The sequence below is a fragment of the Bufo bufo genome, chromosome 1, assembly GCF_905171765.1.
Source record: "Bufo bufo chromosome 1, aBufBuf1.1, whole genome shotgun sequence".
Taxonomy (NCBI): domain Eukaryota; kingdom Metazoa; phylum Chordata; class Amphibia; order Anura; family Bufonidae; genus Bufo; species Bufo bufo.
In genome coordinates this window covers 446844862-446859376 of record NC_053389.1, presented here as the reverse complement: position 1 = coordinate 446859376, position 14515 = coordinate 446844862, and the positions used below count along the sequence as shown (strand labels likewise).

Sequence of the window (14515 nt, the reverse complement as noted above, 5' to 3'; positions counted from 1 at the left end):
CCACCTAGGCTGCAAAAAAGTGTCACACATCTGGTATCTCCGTATTCAGTAGAAGTTGGGGAATGTGTTTTGGGGTGTCATTTTACATATACCCATGCTGGGTGAGATAAATATCTTGGTCAAATGCCAACTTTGTATAAAAAAATGGGAAAAGTTGTCTTTTGCCAAGATATTTCTCTCACCCAGCATGGGTATATGTAAAAAGACACCCCAAAACACATTCCCCAACTTCTCCTGAATACGGAGATACCAGATGTGTGACACTTTTTTGCAGCCTAGGTGGGCAAAGGGGCCCATATTCCAAAGAGCACCTTTCGGATTTCACTCGTCATTTTTTACAGAATTTGATTTCAAACTCCTTACCACACATTTGGGCCCCTAGAATGCCAGGGCAGTATAACTACCCCACAAGTGACCCCATTTTGGAAAGAAGAGACCCCAAGGTATTCGCTGATGGGCATAGTGAGTTCATGGAAGTTTTTTTTTTTTGTCACAAGTTAGTGGAATATGAGACTTTGTATGAAAAAAAAAAAAAAAAAAAAAAAATCATCATTTTCCACTAACTTGTGACAAAAAAAAAAAAATTCTAGGAACTCGCCATGCCCCTCACGGAATACCTTGGGGTGTCTTCTTTCCAAAATGGGGTCACTTGTGGGGTAGTTATACTGCCCTGGCATTTTCCAGGGGCCCTAATGTGTGGTAAGTAGGTAAATGACCAGTGAAATCCGAAAGGTGCTCTTTGGAATATGGGCCCCTTTGCCCACCTAGGCTGCAAAAAAGTGTCACACATCTGGTATCTCCGTACTCGGGAGAAGTTGGGGAATGTGTTTTGGGGTGTCTTTTTACATATACCCATGCTGGGTGAGAGAAATATCTTGGCAAAAGACAACTTTTCCCATTTTTTTATACAAAGTTGGCATTTGACCAAGATATTTATCTCACCCAGCATGGGTATATGTAAAATGACACCCCAAAACACATTCCCCACCTTCTCCTGAGTACGGAGATACCAGATGTGTGACACTTTTTTGCAGCCTAGGTGGGCAAAGGGGCCCATATTCCAAAGAGCACCTTTCGGATTTCACTCGTCATTTTTTACAGAATTTGATTTCAAACTCCTTACCACACATTTGGGCCCCTAAAATACCAGGGCATTATACCTACCCCACAAGTGACCCCATTTTGGAAAGAATAGACCCCAAGGTATTCGCTGATGGGCATAGTGAGTTCATGGAAGTTTTTATTTTTTGTCACAAGTTAGTGGAATATGAGACTTTGTATGAAAAAAAAAAAAAAAAAAAAATCATCATTTTCCACTAACTTGTGACAAAAAATAAAAAATTCTAGGAACTCGCCATGCCCCTCACGGAATACCTTGGGGTGTCTTCTTTCCAAAATGGGGTCACTTGTGGGGTAGTTATACTGCCCTGGCATTTTCCAGGGGCCCTAATGTGTGGTAAGTAGGTAAATGACCAGTGAAATCAGAAAGGTGCTCTTTGGAATATGGGCCCCTTTGCCCACCTAGGCTGCAAAAAAGTGTCACACATCTGGTATCTCCGTACTCGGGAGAAGTTGGGGAATGTGTTTTGGGGTGTCTTTTTACATATACCCATGCTGGGTGAGAGAAATATCTTGGCAAAAGACAACTTTTCCCATTTTTTTATACAAAGTTGGCATTTGACCAAGATATTTATCTCACCCAGCATGGGTATATGTAAAATGACACCCCAAAACACATTCCCCAACTTCTCCTGAGTACGGCGATACCAGATGTGTGACACTTTTTTGCAGCCTAGATGCGCAAAGGGGCCCAAATTCCTTTTAGGAGGGCATTTTTAGACATTTGGATACCAGACTTCTTCTCACGCTTTGGGGCCCCTAGAATGCCAGGGCAGTATAAATACCCCACATGTGACCCCATTTTGGAAAGAAGACACCCCAAGGTATTCAATGAGGGGCATGGCGAGTTCATAGAAATTTTTTTTTTTTGGCACAAGTTAGCGGAAATTGATATTTTTTATTTTTTTCTCACAAAGTCTCCCGTTCCGCTAACTTGGGACAAAAATTTCAATCTTTCATGGACTCAATATGCCCCTCACTGAATACCTGGGGGTGTCTTCTTTCCGAAATGGGGTCACATGTGGGGTATTTATACTGCCCTGGCATTCTAGGGGCCCTAAAGCGTGAGAAGAAGTCTGGAATATAAATGTCTAAAAAATTTTACGCATTTGGATTCCGTGAGGGGTATGGTGAGTTCATGTGAGATTTAATTTTTTGTCACAAGTTAGTGGAATATGAGACTTTGTAAGAAAAAAAAATAATAATTCCGCTAACTTGGGCCAAAAAAATGTCTGAATGGAGCCTTACAGGGGGGTGATCAATGACAGGGGGGTTGATCAATGACAGGGGGGTGATCAATGACAGGGGGGGTGATCAATGACAGGGGGGGTGATCAATGACAGGGGGGGTGATCAATGACAGGGGGGGTGATCAATGACAGGGGGGGTGATCAATGACAGGGGGGGTGATCAATGACAGGGGTGGTGATCAATGACAGGGGGGTGATCAGGGAGTCTATATGGGGTGATAACCACAGTCATTGATCACGCCCGTGTAAGGCTTCATTCAGACGTCCGGATGCGTTTTGCGGATCCGATCCATCTATCAGTGGATCCGTAAAAATCATGCGGACGTCTGAATGGAGCTTTACAGGGGGGTGATCAATGACAGGGGGGTAATCAATGACAGGGGGGTGATCAGGGAGTCTATATGGGGTGATAACCACAGTCATTGATCATGCCCCTGTAAGGCTTCATTCAGACGTCCGGATGCGTTTTGCGGATCCGATCCATCTATCAGTGGATCCGTAAAAATCATGCGGACGTCTGAATGGAGCTTTACAGGGGGGTGATCAATGACAGGGGGGTAATCAATGACAGGGGGGTGATCAGGGAGTCTATATGGGGTGATCACCACAGTCATTGATCATGCCCCTGTAAGGCTTCATTCAGACGTCCGGATGCGTTTTGCGGATCCGATCCATCTATCAGTGGATCCGTAAAAATCATGCGGACGTCTGAATGGAGCTTTACAGGGGGGTAATCAATGACAGGGGGGTGATCAATGACAGGGGGGTGATCAGGGAGTCTATATGGGGTGATAACCACAGTCATTGATCATGCCCCTGTAAGGCTTCATTCAGACGTCCGGATGCGTTTTGCGGATCCGATCCATCTATCAGTGGATCCGTAAAAATCATGCGGACATCTGAATGGAGCTTTACAGGGGGGTGATCAGGGAGTCTATATGGGGTGATCACCACAGTCATTGATCATGCCCCTGTAAGGCTTCATTCAGACGTCCGGATGCGTTTTGCGGATCCGATCCATCTATCAGTGGATCCGTAAAAATCATGCGGACGTCTGAATGGAGCTTTACAGGGGGGTAATCAATGACAGGGGGGTGATCAATGACAGGGGGGTGATCAGGGAGTCTATATGGGGTGATAACCACAGTCATTGATCATGCCCCTGTAAGGCTTCATTCAGACGTCCGGATGCGTTTTGCGGATCCGATCCATCTATCAGTGGATCCGTAAAAATCATGCGGACATCTGAATGGAGCTTTACAGGGGGTTGATCAATGACAGGGGGGTAATCAATGACAGGGGGGTGATCAGGGAGTCTATATGGGGTGATCAGGGGTGATCAGGGGCTAATAAGGGGTTAATAAGTGACGGGGGGGGGGGTGTAGTGTAGTGTAGTGGTGCTTGGTGGGACTTTACTGAGCTACCTGTGTCCTCTGGTGGTCGATCCAAACAAATGGGACCACCAGAGGACCAGGTAGCAGGTATATTAGACGCTGTTATCAAAACAGCGTCTAATATACCTGTTAGGGGTTAAAAAAAACACATCTCCAGCCTGCCAGCGAACGATCGCCGCTGGCAGGCTGGAGATCAACTCTCTTACCTTCCGTTCCTGTGAGCGCGCGCGCCTGTGTGCGCGCGTTCACAGGAAATCTCGCGTCTCGCGAGAGGACGCGTATATGCGTCCAGGAGGAATGAATCAACCACCTCCAGGACGCGTCTGTGCGTACAGCGGTCCGGAGGTGGTTAAGTCACGTTTTTATGTTTACAATATTTTTAAAGAATCTTTGATTATATTATTTTGAATTTTCCATGTCAATCTCTATATTTAAACAAATACCATAAAATCCTGCAGTTTTCACACTGGCCACTAAGGCTAATAATAGGCGCCACTTCTTGGTCTGTACTGATCACTTTACTGCAGTTACCTGCTTATCTGTCATTCTAATCCTGCCTGTAATGATATCACCTATGTGTATAGATAAGACATGATCCACCATTCACAATAGGCGATTGTCAGAGCTTATCTATTCTTTCCTTGTACAATGACCCCTGCACAGGTCACAGAGCATGCCTAGAAAACCCTCCCATAGAATTCAATGAGGTCCCCTCCTGTCCATTGCCTCTATGGCCCATGGAGCTGCCGTAAAGCAATTTTCTTCATGCTTTCTAAATGTTAAGAACAGTTCAGTCAAGATGGCCGCCCCAATAATCATGTTCAGAAAATAGAATAAATCTGCAATCAGAAAATAAAAATAGATTAGAAAGAAACGATACATGCTGCTAACTGGTTTTAAATTGCAGAAAACTAATTTCATTGACACATTTCCTTTAAAGGGATTCTGTCGCCTCGTATAACACAAATTCAGATTTTAAACCAGTCATGCTCCACAGCTTACCTTGAATCGGCTGTGTTGTTTTTTATTGTAATCCGTCCAGCAGTTTTGCAGAAAAACGACTTTTATAAAACCCTGAAGGTGCCCAGAGGGGCGTTATGTTCCCCTTTGTGTGCCCAGTAACGCCCCTCTTACAGTGCCCAAAACTCCTTCCTCCAGAATCCCTAACCGCCCACAGCGTCTCATCCCTCTCCTCCCCCTCCCTGACGGCCGAGCGAAGTCTCGTGCAGACGCAGTACCCACTGAGGGCTGCGCCAGTGCGATTTGCTGGAGACTGAGGGCAGGAGCTTTATCGTCGTCACTGGGCATGCGCCGAGCCCAGTGACGTCCGATGCTCGCGCGAGACTTCGCTCGGCCGTCAGGGAGAGGGAGGAGAGGGATGAGACGCTGTGGGCGGTTAGGGATTCTGGAGGAAGGTGTTTTGGGCACTGTAAGAGGGGCGTTACTGGGCACACAAAGTGGAACATAACACCCCTCTGGGCACCTTCAGTGTTTTATAAAAGTCGTTTTTCTGCAAAACTGCTGGACGGATTACAATAAAAAACAGCACATCCGATTCAAGGTAAGCTGTGGAGCATGACTGGTTTAAAATCTGAATTTGTGTTATACGAGGTGACAGAATCCCTTTAAAGTAAAGCCGTCAGGAACGCTAAGCTACCTGGACCATGCAGAATACAGAGAGAACATAGTTTAGTGATTAAAAGAGAGCATAGACACAGAATAGTAGCTTGATCAACTCATCTTTATTGACAGGTTTCACAGGGACACACAAATAGGGAGAAATCTGTCAATCAAGTCAACCGAGGATAAGCTGGTGCGGAGTTGAGTTTTTAACTCTTCTTCTCATTTCTGGCTCTTTTTTTTTTTTTTAAGGGTCCATTCACACGTCCGCAAATGGGTCCGCATCCGTTCCGCAATATCGGGAACGGGTGAGGACCCATTCATTCTCTATGGGTCCGGAAGGGATGTGGAGAGCACACTATGTGCTCTCCGCATCCACATTTCCGGAGCGCGGCCCCGAACTTCCGGGAGGCAGCTCCGCAAAAAAATAGAACATGTCCTATTCTTGTCCGCAATTGCGGACAAGAATAGGCAGTTCTATGGGGGGTGCCGGCAGGATCCGCACGGATGTGTGAATGGACCCTAAGAGGGTTTCTCTGACTGAAACACTATAGCTTTTCAGTGTAAAACAACTGTTTGTATCCGGGGTGCCCGCCAGGATTCCATACTGCTATGAGAGGTTACCTTTCAGATAGTTAAGGCTACTTTCACACTAGCGTTTTTTGCGGATCCATCATGGATTTGCAAAAAACGCTTCCCTTACAATAATACAACCGCATGCATCAGTGATGAACGGATTCGGTTGTAGTATGTCTTCTATAGCCAAGACGGATCAGTCATGAACTCCATTGAAAGTCAATGGGGGACGGATCCGTTTTCTATTGGGTCTTGCTCTGTACTACATTACGGACAGAAAAACATTGCTTGCAGCGTTATTCTGTCCATGATGGGAACGCAATCAAACGGAACAGAATGCATTCTGGTGAGTCAGTTTCATTCAGTTCAGTTTTGCCCCCATTGACAATGAATGGGGACAAAACTGAAGCGTTTTCTTCAGCTATTGAGATCCTATGACGGATCTCAATAGTGGAATTGAAAACGCTAATGTGAAAGTAGCCTAACTGGGCTGTCCCACAATCCACAGGATAGAAAGCACCCTTGCTCCTCCACTCAATGTTTATAGGACAGATGAAGATAGCCTAGTACTGCAATCGTCTCCATATACATTTAATGGAGGCTATCCAACTGTGGATAGGTGATGAATAGCAATTGTCAATAGGAAATATAGAATACGGTGAATCTTTGGGTGACTAATGATGATATGTAAGTGATTACAATATTACAGCAAAAGGATAAGTTTACTGGGAAAATTTTACAATTGAAAGAAGGTTCTAGTATTCTGTTGGGCCGCCCAGTCCATACCAGTCTAGGGTTCTCGTTCACAATATCACTGCCAAGAAAGGTGATGGTGGCTGGCTGTCAATGGAAGGACAAATAAAGGGCACTGTGACATCAAGTTTTCTTCTGCTAAGTGCCTGGAAATGGTCCAGGCAGAGACATATATGTGTAATGAAGGTGCCACCAGTATCTGGATAGTGGACAACGAAACTGTGGGAGCTGCTTGTGCTTGTCTGTAGATAAAACAATCTTCTCTGCAAATGGTCTATCTGGGCCATCTGGAGCCCTTTTGCCATGTGTATGTGCCCTCACATAACGAATGCTCCAAAAAATCTAATAGCTAGGTCAGAATGGCTTTGAAGGCTTCTCTCAACTCAATTATGTGTCTCATCTCAAAGTTTGTCAAATAGGTAAAATATTTTCAAGCATGTTGTAGAGGCATGTCTAGCAGTAAATGATCTCTTACCAAGAGGTAGCCAAAAGTAGCATCTCAGGGCCTTTTTAAAGACCAGCAGGGGAAGCACTTTTACATCTTCTTGTGCCAAGACCTAGTGTCTAATAAGATCATCTCTGTAATAATTTACATATCTGTCTGAGATATAACTGCATGCAGAGTTTTGCAGCAAGCCAACATTTCTATCTTACAAAGCTCCAGATGGCGACCAAAACAGTCGCCAATGCGCCTTAAAATTTGCAGATGGAGACAAGAATTTTTTGTCTTGTCGCCATTTGCGATTGGACCGCTGTGCTGCAGCTGAATATTGCGGCGGAGCACTGGAGCCCATAATTCCTTGCCCCAACGCCGTCATAGGCTTCAGGCCTATGTGGTAGTAAAAGCACTGACGTGTGCGCATCTGCGTCACACCATCCCAGGCCATATCAGCAGCGAGTGAGTGCCAGCGAAAGGACACAGGGGAGTAAAAGATTTTAGATTTTTTTTTAAAGTGCTGGCACTGGGGGACATTACTGGCCAGAAGGGGGGCACTGGGGGACATTACTGGCCAGAAGGGGGGCACTGGGGGACATTACTGGCCAGAAGGGTGGAATTACTATGTAGGGACAGTGTGGGGGGGGAAGGGGGATTACTATGTGGGGGGAGTGTGGGGGAAAATTACTATTGGCGAGGCGCTGTAGGGGCATTTCTATTACAGGGACATATTAGGGGACATTATTTCTGGGGACACTATACAGGCATTATTACCTGGAGCACAATCTAGGGTTTTATTATTACTGGGGGCACTCTAGGAGGCATTTATAATAGCTGTAGACACCATAGGGACATTTTTTCTACTGGGGTCACTATTTTTTCAGCAGTACAGTACCTGGGGCATTGGGGAGCACAATGAGCACAGTATTGGGAGTGGCAGCAGGATGACCAGGATGGGGAGGTTAATGGAAAAATGTAGAAATCTATCGTGTCTGTGTAACAAATTCTGTAGAGACGAAATTCGGCTGAAAGAATTTGTCATGGTGATCTGGGTCAAATGGAGAAGAGGAAAGAGAAGGTCTACATGACAGAAGATGTCACTGGATGTAAGAGGTATGTGGTGCTGTATTCTCCTATTTGTAGTGCTGGCTTACTACTGTGACCTGCGTCTCATCTTTTTTTAATTATAATTATATGCATTTTAAATTTGCGACTACATTTTTCAGTTTAGGAGCCAATGGCTCCTATTTTTTTTTTTTTTTTAGTCTTAGTGCTTTTTTTGTCAATGAGTGTATTTCTTATTGCGCTTGTCTCCATATTAACCAGCTGCTATTTACAATCAGTTGGGTATTCCTCAAAATATGTCATAAGTGTCTGAAATTTACGAGTCCTACTGGCCCAGACACATCTCATGAGCAAAAATGTGGATCAGACACAGACCGAAAATAAAGTCGTGCGCATAAGGCCTTAATTTATCCCATGCTGGTATCAGATGTGCCACAACTATTAAGAAGGGCACGTCTCTAAATAATTTTCTCACTGTGGTTGCTGAAAACTCCTAAAAAGTAGAACAAGCACAGCATGTGCCAAAGTCTGTGACCTTTTGAAGCAGGTTATCTGGCATAAAGGGGTTGATAAATATCACAAAATAATAACTGCAGCATGACCCTCAAGCAATGCATGTTAAATTTCCAATTGCCACCGGCTGCAAAACAAAGAATTGACCCTTAACAATATTTCAATGACCACCAGAGATTCCATTCTCTGCTTCAGGTCTGACACACTGCTCGAAGGGTGGGCTCATATCGCACTACTCACAATGCCTTCAAACCTAGCTTAGCTTTCTCTAATAAAACAGTCTACATTTTAATTCTCCAGCATGAGAAATTATCTCATATAAACCTATTTTGCATTATATGCGTCTCCTGTGAAATCACGCAACTGAAAATCTCCCCCACGGTCATAACAGTAAGGCCACTGAAGGACAGACAGAACCACACTTTATAAAAGGGAAAATGGCAAAAGAACCAGTCAGGCTTTGGTTACCTGACTGCAGCAGTGACGTGTCACCGTAGCCAATCACTGTCCTCAGTGGTCTTGTGCCGTATACCGCTGAGGCCAGAGAGCAGCATTCAAGCGTGTTATTTGTATAATGCTGTAGCCAAAAAGATTACATCATGGCGGCATTGGGATCAAAGCGTTGAAGTAGGAGTATAACTTGTTTTTATTAGTTTAACCCCTTCCATTTAACCATTTTTATCAACCTTTTTAAAACCAGAAACCAGAGGCAGAACAGGTCAAATATGTATGACAATGTGAAACCAAAAAATGACTTTTCCTAAGTTGATAGTCTTCATTACATGGTGCAGGATACTTTGCATCAGGTTCTGGTGTAATTGTTTCTAAGCCTGTACCAGAGAAAACAGAAAGGAAACAAATGTGTTTTCTACAGCGAAATGGTCTATTGCCCTAATAGATGTTGACTTCTTTAGATGTTGACTTCTTTTCCATCAATGACTCATTAATGCAGGGATCACGTTGCACTGTGAGCTGAATCCATTTACCGCTGCCTTGCTCATACAATAGGGACAGACAGATGTATAGACAAAGATCAATCTACACAGCAGCTGAAAAACAGGCAGGTTTATACATAAAAGTTGTCACAAAATACATGGTGTGGGCCATAGTCCTCAGTAAGCCTGCCAATACGGAGTTATTTTAATCAACATATATCCATGTTCTCACCTAATCTCTAGTTCTGTAATATCGATTTCATGTACGGGGCTTAATGGAAGCAATATTTACCCCTGCCACTTCCAGCGTTGTGCTCCGGTCCTCCTGGCCACTGGCTGTTTTGCTGGCAGCAGAAGGGATGTTCCGTGCAGACCACTGCAGCCGATCACTGACCTCAGCGGCCTGTATACTGCTGATGCCAGTGATTGGGACCAGTGTGCAACGCGGAGGAGAAAAATGCAAAAGCATTGCTTCTTTTGTTATACTACCTTAATTAAAAGGGGTTTTCAGAGATTTTAATACTGATGACCTACAAGTTGATCCAGAGGAAGGAAAAAAAAAACTGAGGTGGAAGCCGATTTTCCCCCCTTTAGGCGAATTTTTTTTTTTTTTTTGAAGTGGGGGATTCCCTATAGTGAAAAAGATCTGAAAAAACACCAGATCTACACTTTTGAAAAGAATGAACAAAAAGTCCAGAAGCAAGGCCAACATCTGAAGCTGACTTTTTTTACTGCACACAAACACAAGTCCAAAAACGACACTAAAAAAAGAAAGGTGCAGAATAATGCCAGCAAAAGCCTATGTGTGAAAGCAACCTAAAAACCCTAAGTTTGTATTTAACTCGGACTCTCCCTCTGAATGGGTTGTCAGAGTTAAAAATTTGCCACTAAATGTCAAGAAATAAAAAATCATATTCTACTCACCTGTTTCTCCCCCGCTATTCTCCAGTCCTCCTCCTGATGGTTGTATACAAGGCTGCAGCGGTGACGCAGAGGTATACAGCATGTGACTGCAGCAGGCAATTACTGTGCCATATACTGCTGAGGGCACTTTAATTCAGTCTACTATTTAAAAGGGGTTGCCCGGGTTCAGTCCTGAACCCAGACATACCCAGAATTTCACCCGGCAGCCCCCCTGACAAGAGCATCGGAGCAGTTCATGCTCCGATGCTCTCCCTTGCCCTGCAAAGGATCGCGCAAGAAAAAGGGCTCTTTTATTTACTAGAACACACTGCCGGGAGGAGGCTTCCACTCAGCAGTGTTTGGTGAAGTCACCGCCTCTGATGGGCGGGCTTTAGCACTGCCCTAGTCATTTTACAGGCTAGAGTAGCGCTAAAGCCCGCCCATCAGTGCTGGTGACGTCACCGTGCTCACTGCTGGGCGGAAGCCTCCGCCCGGCAGTGTGTTATAGTAAATAAAAGAGCCCTTGCCCTGCATGGTACATCACCAGATCTCATGAAAATGCCTTTGCCGATGCTCTTGTCAGGGGGGCTGCCTGGGTGAAATTCTGGGTATGTCCGGGTTCAGCTCTGAACCTGGACAACCCCTTTAAAGGGATTATCCTGGACTCAAATACTCATGATCTACACTTAGGATAGGTCATCAATATCGGATCAGTGGCAGTTTGACTCCAGGCACCACTGCTGATTAGCTGCTGGAAGGGGGAATGCTGCAGCTTCTTTCTCTGAAAACCATTATGATGCTGAGAGTTCGGGTCAGAGGAACAATGTTCGGACAGGAAATGCAGCCATCACATGAAGCTTGTTTTCCAGACCAAACAAGATCATGTGAAAGAGGGCAAAGTGACATTTGTTAGTAAAGGAATATAATAAACCAGCATCTTGAATGCTGCCACATATAATAATTGGGAAAGCTGCTTAAAATACCTCCTCCCAGCTCACGTCTGCTGCAGATGGTAGCGTCCACCTGTCAAAGGATACTGTTACTGCTCCAACACAAGGATGATACAGGGTGTGTGGTACTATGGGGATTGAACTGCTCCACCACAGTCATGGATGAGGAATCCCATATTTTAATATCATCGCCAGCTGAAGCGAATCTGATGTCATCCTGCATCGTGGTGCCTGAAAGAAAAAAGAAAAAAAAGGATAAAAAATATGGCTTTAACTATTTACAACACTAGACATACGGAATTTCTAAAGGACTGGATGGTCACTACAACACATACAGAAAATGTGTTTTATAGGCACACACGGGAAAATACAATAAATCCAATTTCAATGCTAATATTCAGAAATAGGCCTCAGCTAGGAGTTTATTAAAGTGTGTAATTTCAAAAAACAAAAAACATTTCATAGCGACACATCAAAAGTTTAGATCAAAGGGGGTCCCCAGTGCTGAGACCCCTCACCGATTACTAAAACGCTCAGCTGAGCGCTCACCCGTCTCGCTCTTGAAGACTGACTCAGTAGAAAGTCTATAAAGCTCATCTTCAGCTAGTGAGGAAAGACCGTGATCAACTGAGAGCTTCTGCCTCCAGTTGGGGGTCCCAGCATCCAGACCACCAGTGATCTGTTCCGGTTGTCAGATGTTATCCCCTATCCACAGAATAGGGGATAACTATTAGATAGATGTGAGTCCTACCGCTGGGACCCCCACTAATCATGAGAACGGGGGCCCCATACCCCCTGCAGTCAGTCGCACATGCATACGGCTACTCCATTAATCTATATGGGAGTTCCGGAGATAACAGAGTACACCTTGGCTATCTCTGGAACTCTCATAGAAAAATATATTTAATTTAATACACATATAAGGGAGCAGTGAGGGCAGACGCCCAAACAGCATCCCTCCCAGCCTGTCTCCCCATTATTCTAGTCAGCGCAGCACTGTGCAGTTAAGAAGACGGTGTCCCTTAGCAACGCTCATTTGAGAGACCACTACTCAGGGACATTTCAGCCCAAGTTTTCTACTATAAATAAACGATTTCCCTAAACAAAGTATATTAGAAAAATGTTCTCTATCTCTATCCCTGCACATTAGCAAAAAAATACAAAAATAAAATTGGCAGTTACACATTAAACTGGCACATTCAACCAGTTCAGTGAGACGGACAAAAAAAATAAAGGAAGAGAACAAACAACAGGTGACGCTATACAGATACATTTTATTGAATAAGGATACATGCATACAACCGTATGTGTTTTGCGGCTCCGCAAAAAAAAAAAAAACGGATGACATCTGTATGCAGTTTTTTTTTTTGCGGATCCATTGTAACAATGCCTAAAACGGACAAGGATAGGACATGTTCTATTTTGTTTGCGGGGCTACGGAACGGACATACTGATGCGGATAGCACACGGAGTGCTGTCTGTATTTTTTACGGACCCATTGAAATGACATTTTTTATTACATGTAATTATGAAAGTATTCAGATCCAGGGACTAGTTTGAAAACTGTAGAATATGTTTTGTGACACAACCCCCTTAATGTGTTATTGGGGAGGGGGGAAGGTAACCTCACTCTCCCACGACAACAGATGTTGGGGGACAGAACGACTGGTCATACTAGATAATAAGTAAGAAAAGCCACTGCCTGAGATGTCTGTCAATGGATTATTCTCCTGGCACACTGAAAAACAAGAAAGCTCACCTAAACTAAGCATGTATGTTTATGGAGGAGGTGGAAGAACTGCCGAACAAGCAGACAATGAATTGATGTTTATAGCCACATAACGGGGCGACCCAGGACTAAATATAGAGTGCCTATTCTTTAGGATAGGTCTTTAATACTTGATCTGTAGGAACACTCGCCCTAACAGCTGAATGAAGGGGGCCACAGCACAAGGGTGAGTGCTGTCTCCCCTAAGGCTAAGACTCCACAGCGACAACGGACGTGTCCAGGATGGCAGAGTAGCGGTGATCCCATATAAATGAATGGGTTCGCTGCACGAGTCACAATAAATCCACACTGCTGGATTTCTTGTGACTGGCACAGCGCTCGCCAGTGCCGTACTGTAGCCCCAGCCCTATTGTCTAACCAGGCACAGCGACATATACAGAGTTGTGGCTGTGCCCGTTACTCCAACTCAGTTCCAAGTCACCTCTTTGGACCCGTGCCATAGGTTATTGTCTATATCAGGGGTGCACAAACCGCAGCCCATAGAGCCAAGGTTTGTGGCCCTCCACCTGGTAGACAGAAAAGCAGCTGATCGTGCGATCAGCTGTGTTTCTACCTGTAGCGCTGCGTAGCGCTCCTTTGGACGTCCCAGTTAGTGGAAATAGTAAAAAAAACAAAAAAAAAAAACTAAAGATCTGTTAGTGAACTCTCGGGGACAAGTTAATAAAAATTTTAAAAAAATTACAAAATAAAAAAAATTAAAAATACGAAGAAAGGAAAGGGGGAAAAAGGAATGGGGGGGGGAAAAAAGGGGGGGGGGAAAAAAGGGGGGGGGAAAGGGGGAAAAAAAGGGGGGGGGGAAAAGGGGGGGAAAAAGTGCAGAAAAAAAAAAGATAGATAAAAATAAATCAGTGCCACATTCATAGTGGAACATATTAAGAGGAAAAAAATATATTTAAAAAACCAAATTACTTACCGGTAATTCCCTTTTCATGAATCCTGCATGACGACTTACCATGAGAGATGACCCGCCTCCAACCAGGTAGAGACAGGAAGTATAAATTAGACACTCCTTCAGCTCTTCCTCAGTGTCTTTCTGGACCGACAGCCTAGAGAGTCTTATCCTCACATATAAAGGATTATTATATATCTACAAATTTTTATATTATATATATATATATATATATTTATTTATTTTTTTTTGCATTCACACCCACACACTCCTTCACCTATTTATTGGCCTATATGTGGGCCTGTATGTACATATTCCTACATA

General features: G+C 44.2%; 1 protein-coding gene across 3 annotated transcripts in view; it reads right to left on the bottom strand.

Annotated features, from left to right (window-relative positions):
• Nucleotides 1-14515, bottom strand: part of NEDD1 (NEDD1 gamma-tubulin ring complex targeting factor) — a 108266-nt gene that overhangs the window by 53692 nt on the left and 40059 nt on the right. For 2 of the 3 annotated variants that reach the window (XM_040408238.1, XM_040408247.1), the window contains exon 2: nt 11601-11744. In XM_040408238.1, the coding sequence (XP_040264172.1) occupies nt 11601-11744 (144 nt within the window). Of the gene's footprint in view, nt 1-11600; nt 11745-14515 lie in introns of those variants that run through there. The other variant, XM_040408255.1, reaches the window with a different exon arrangement.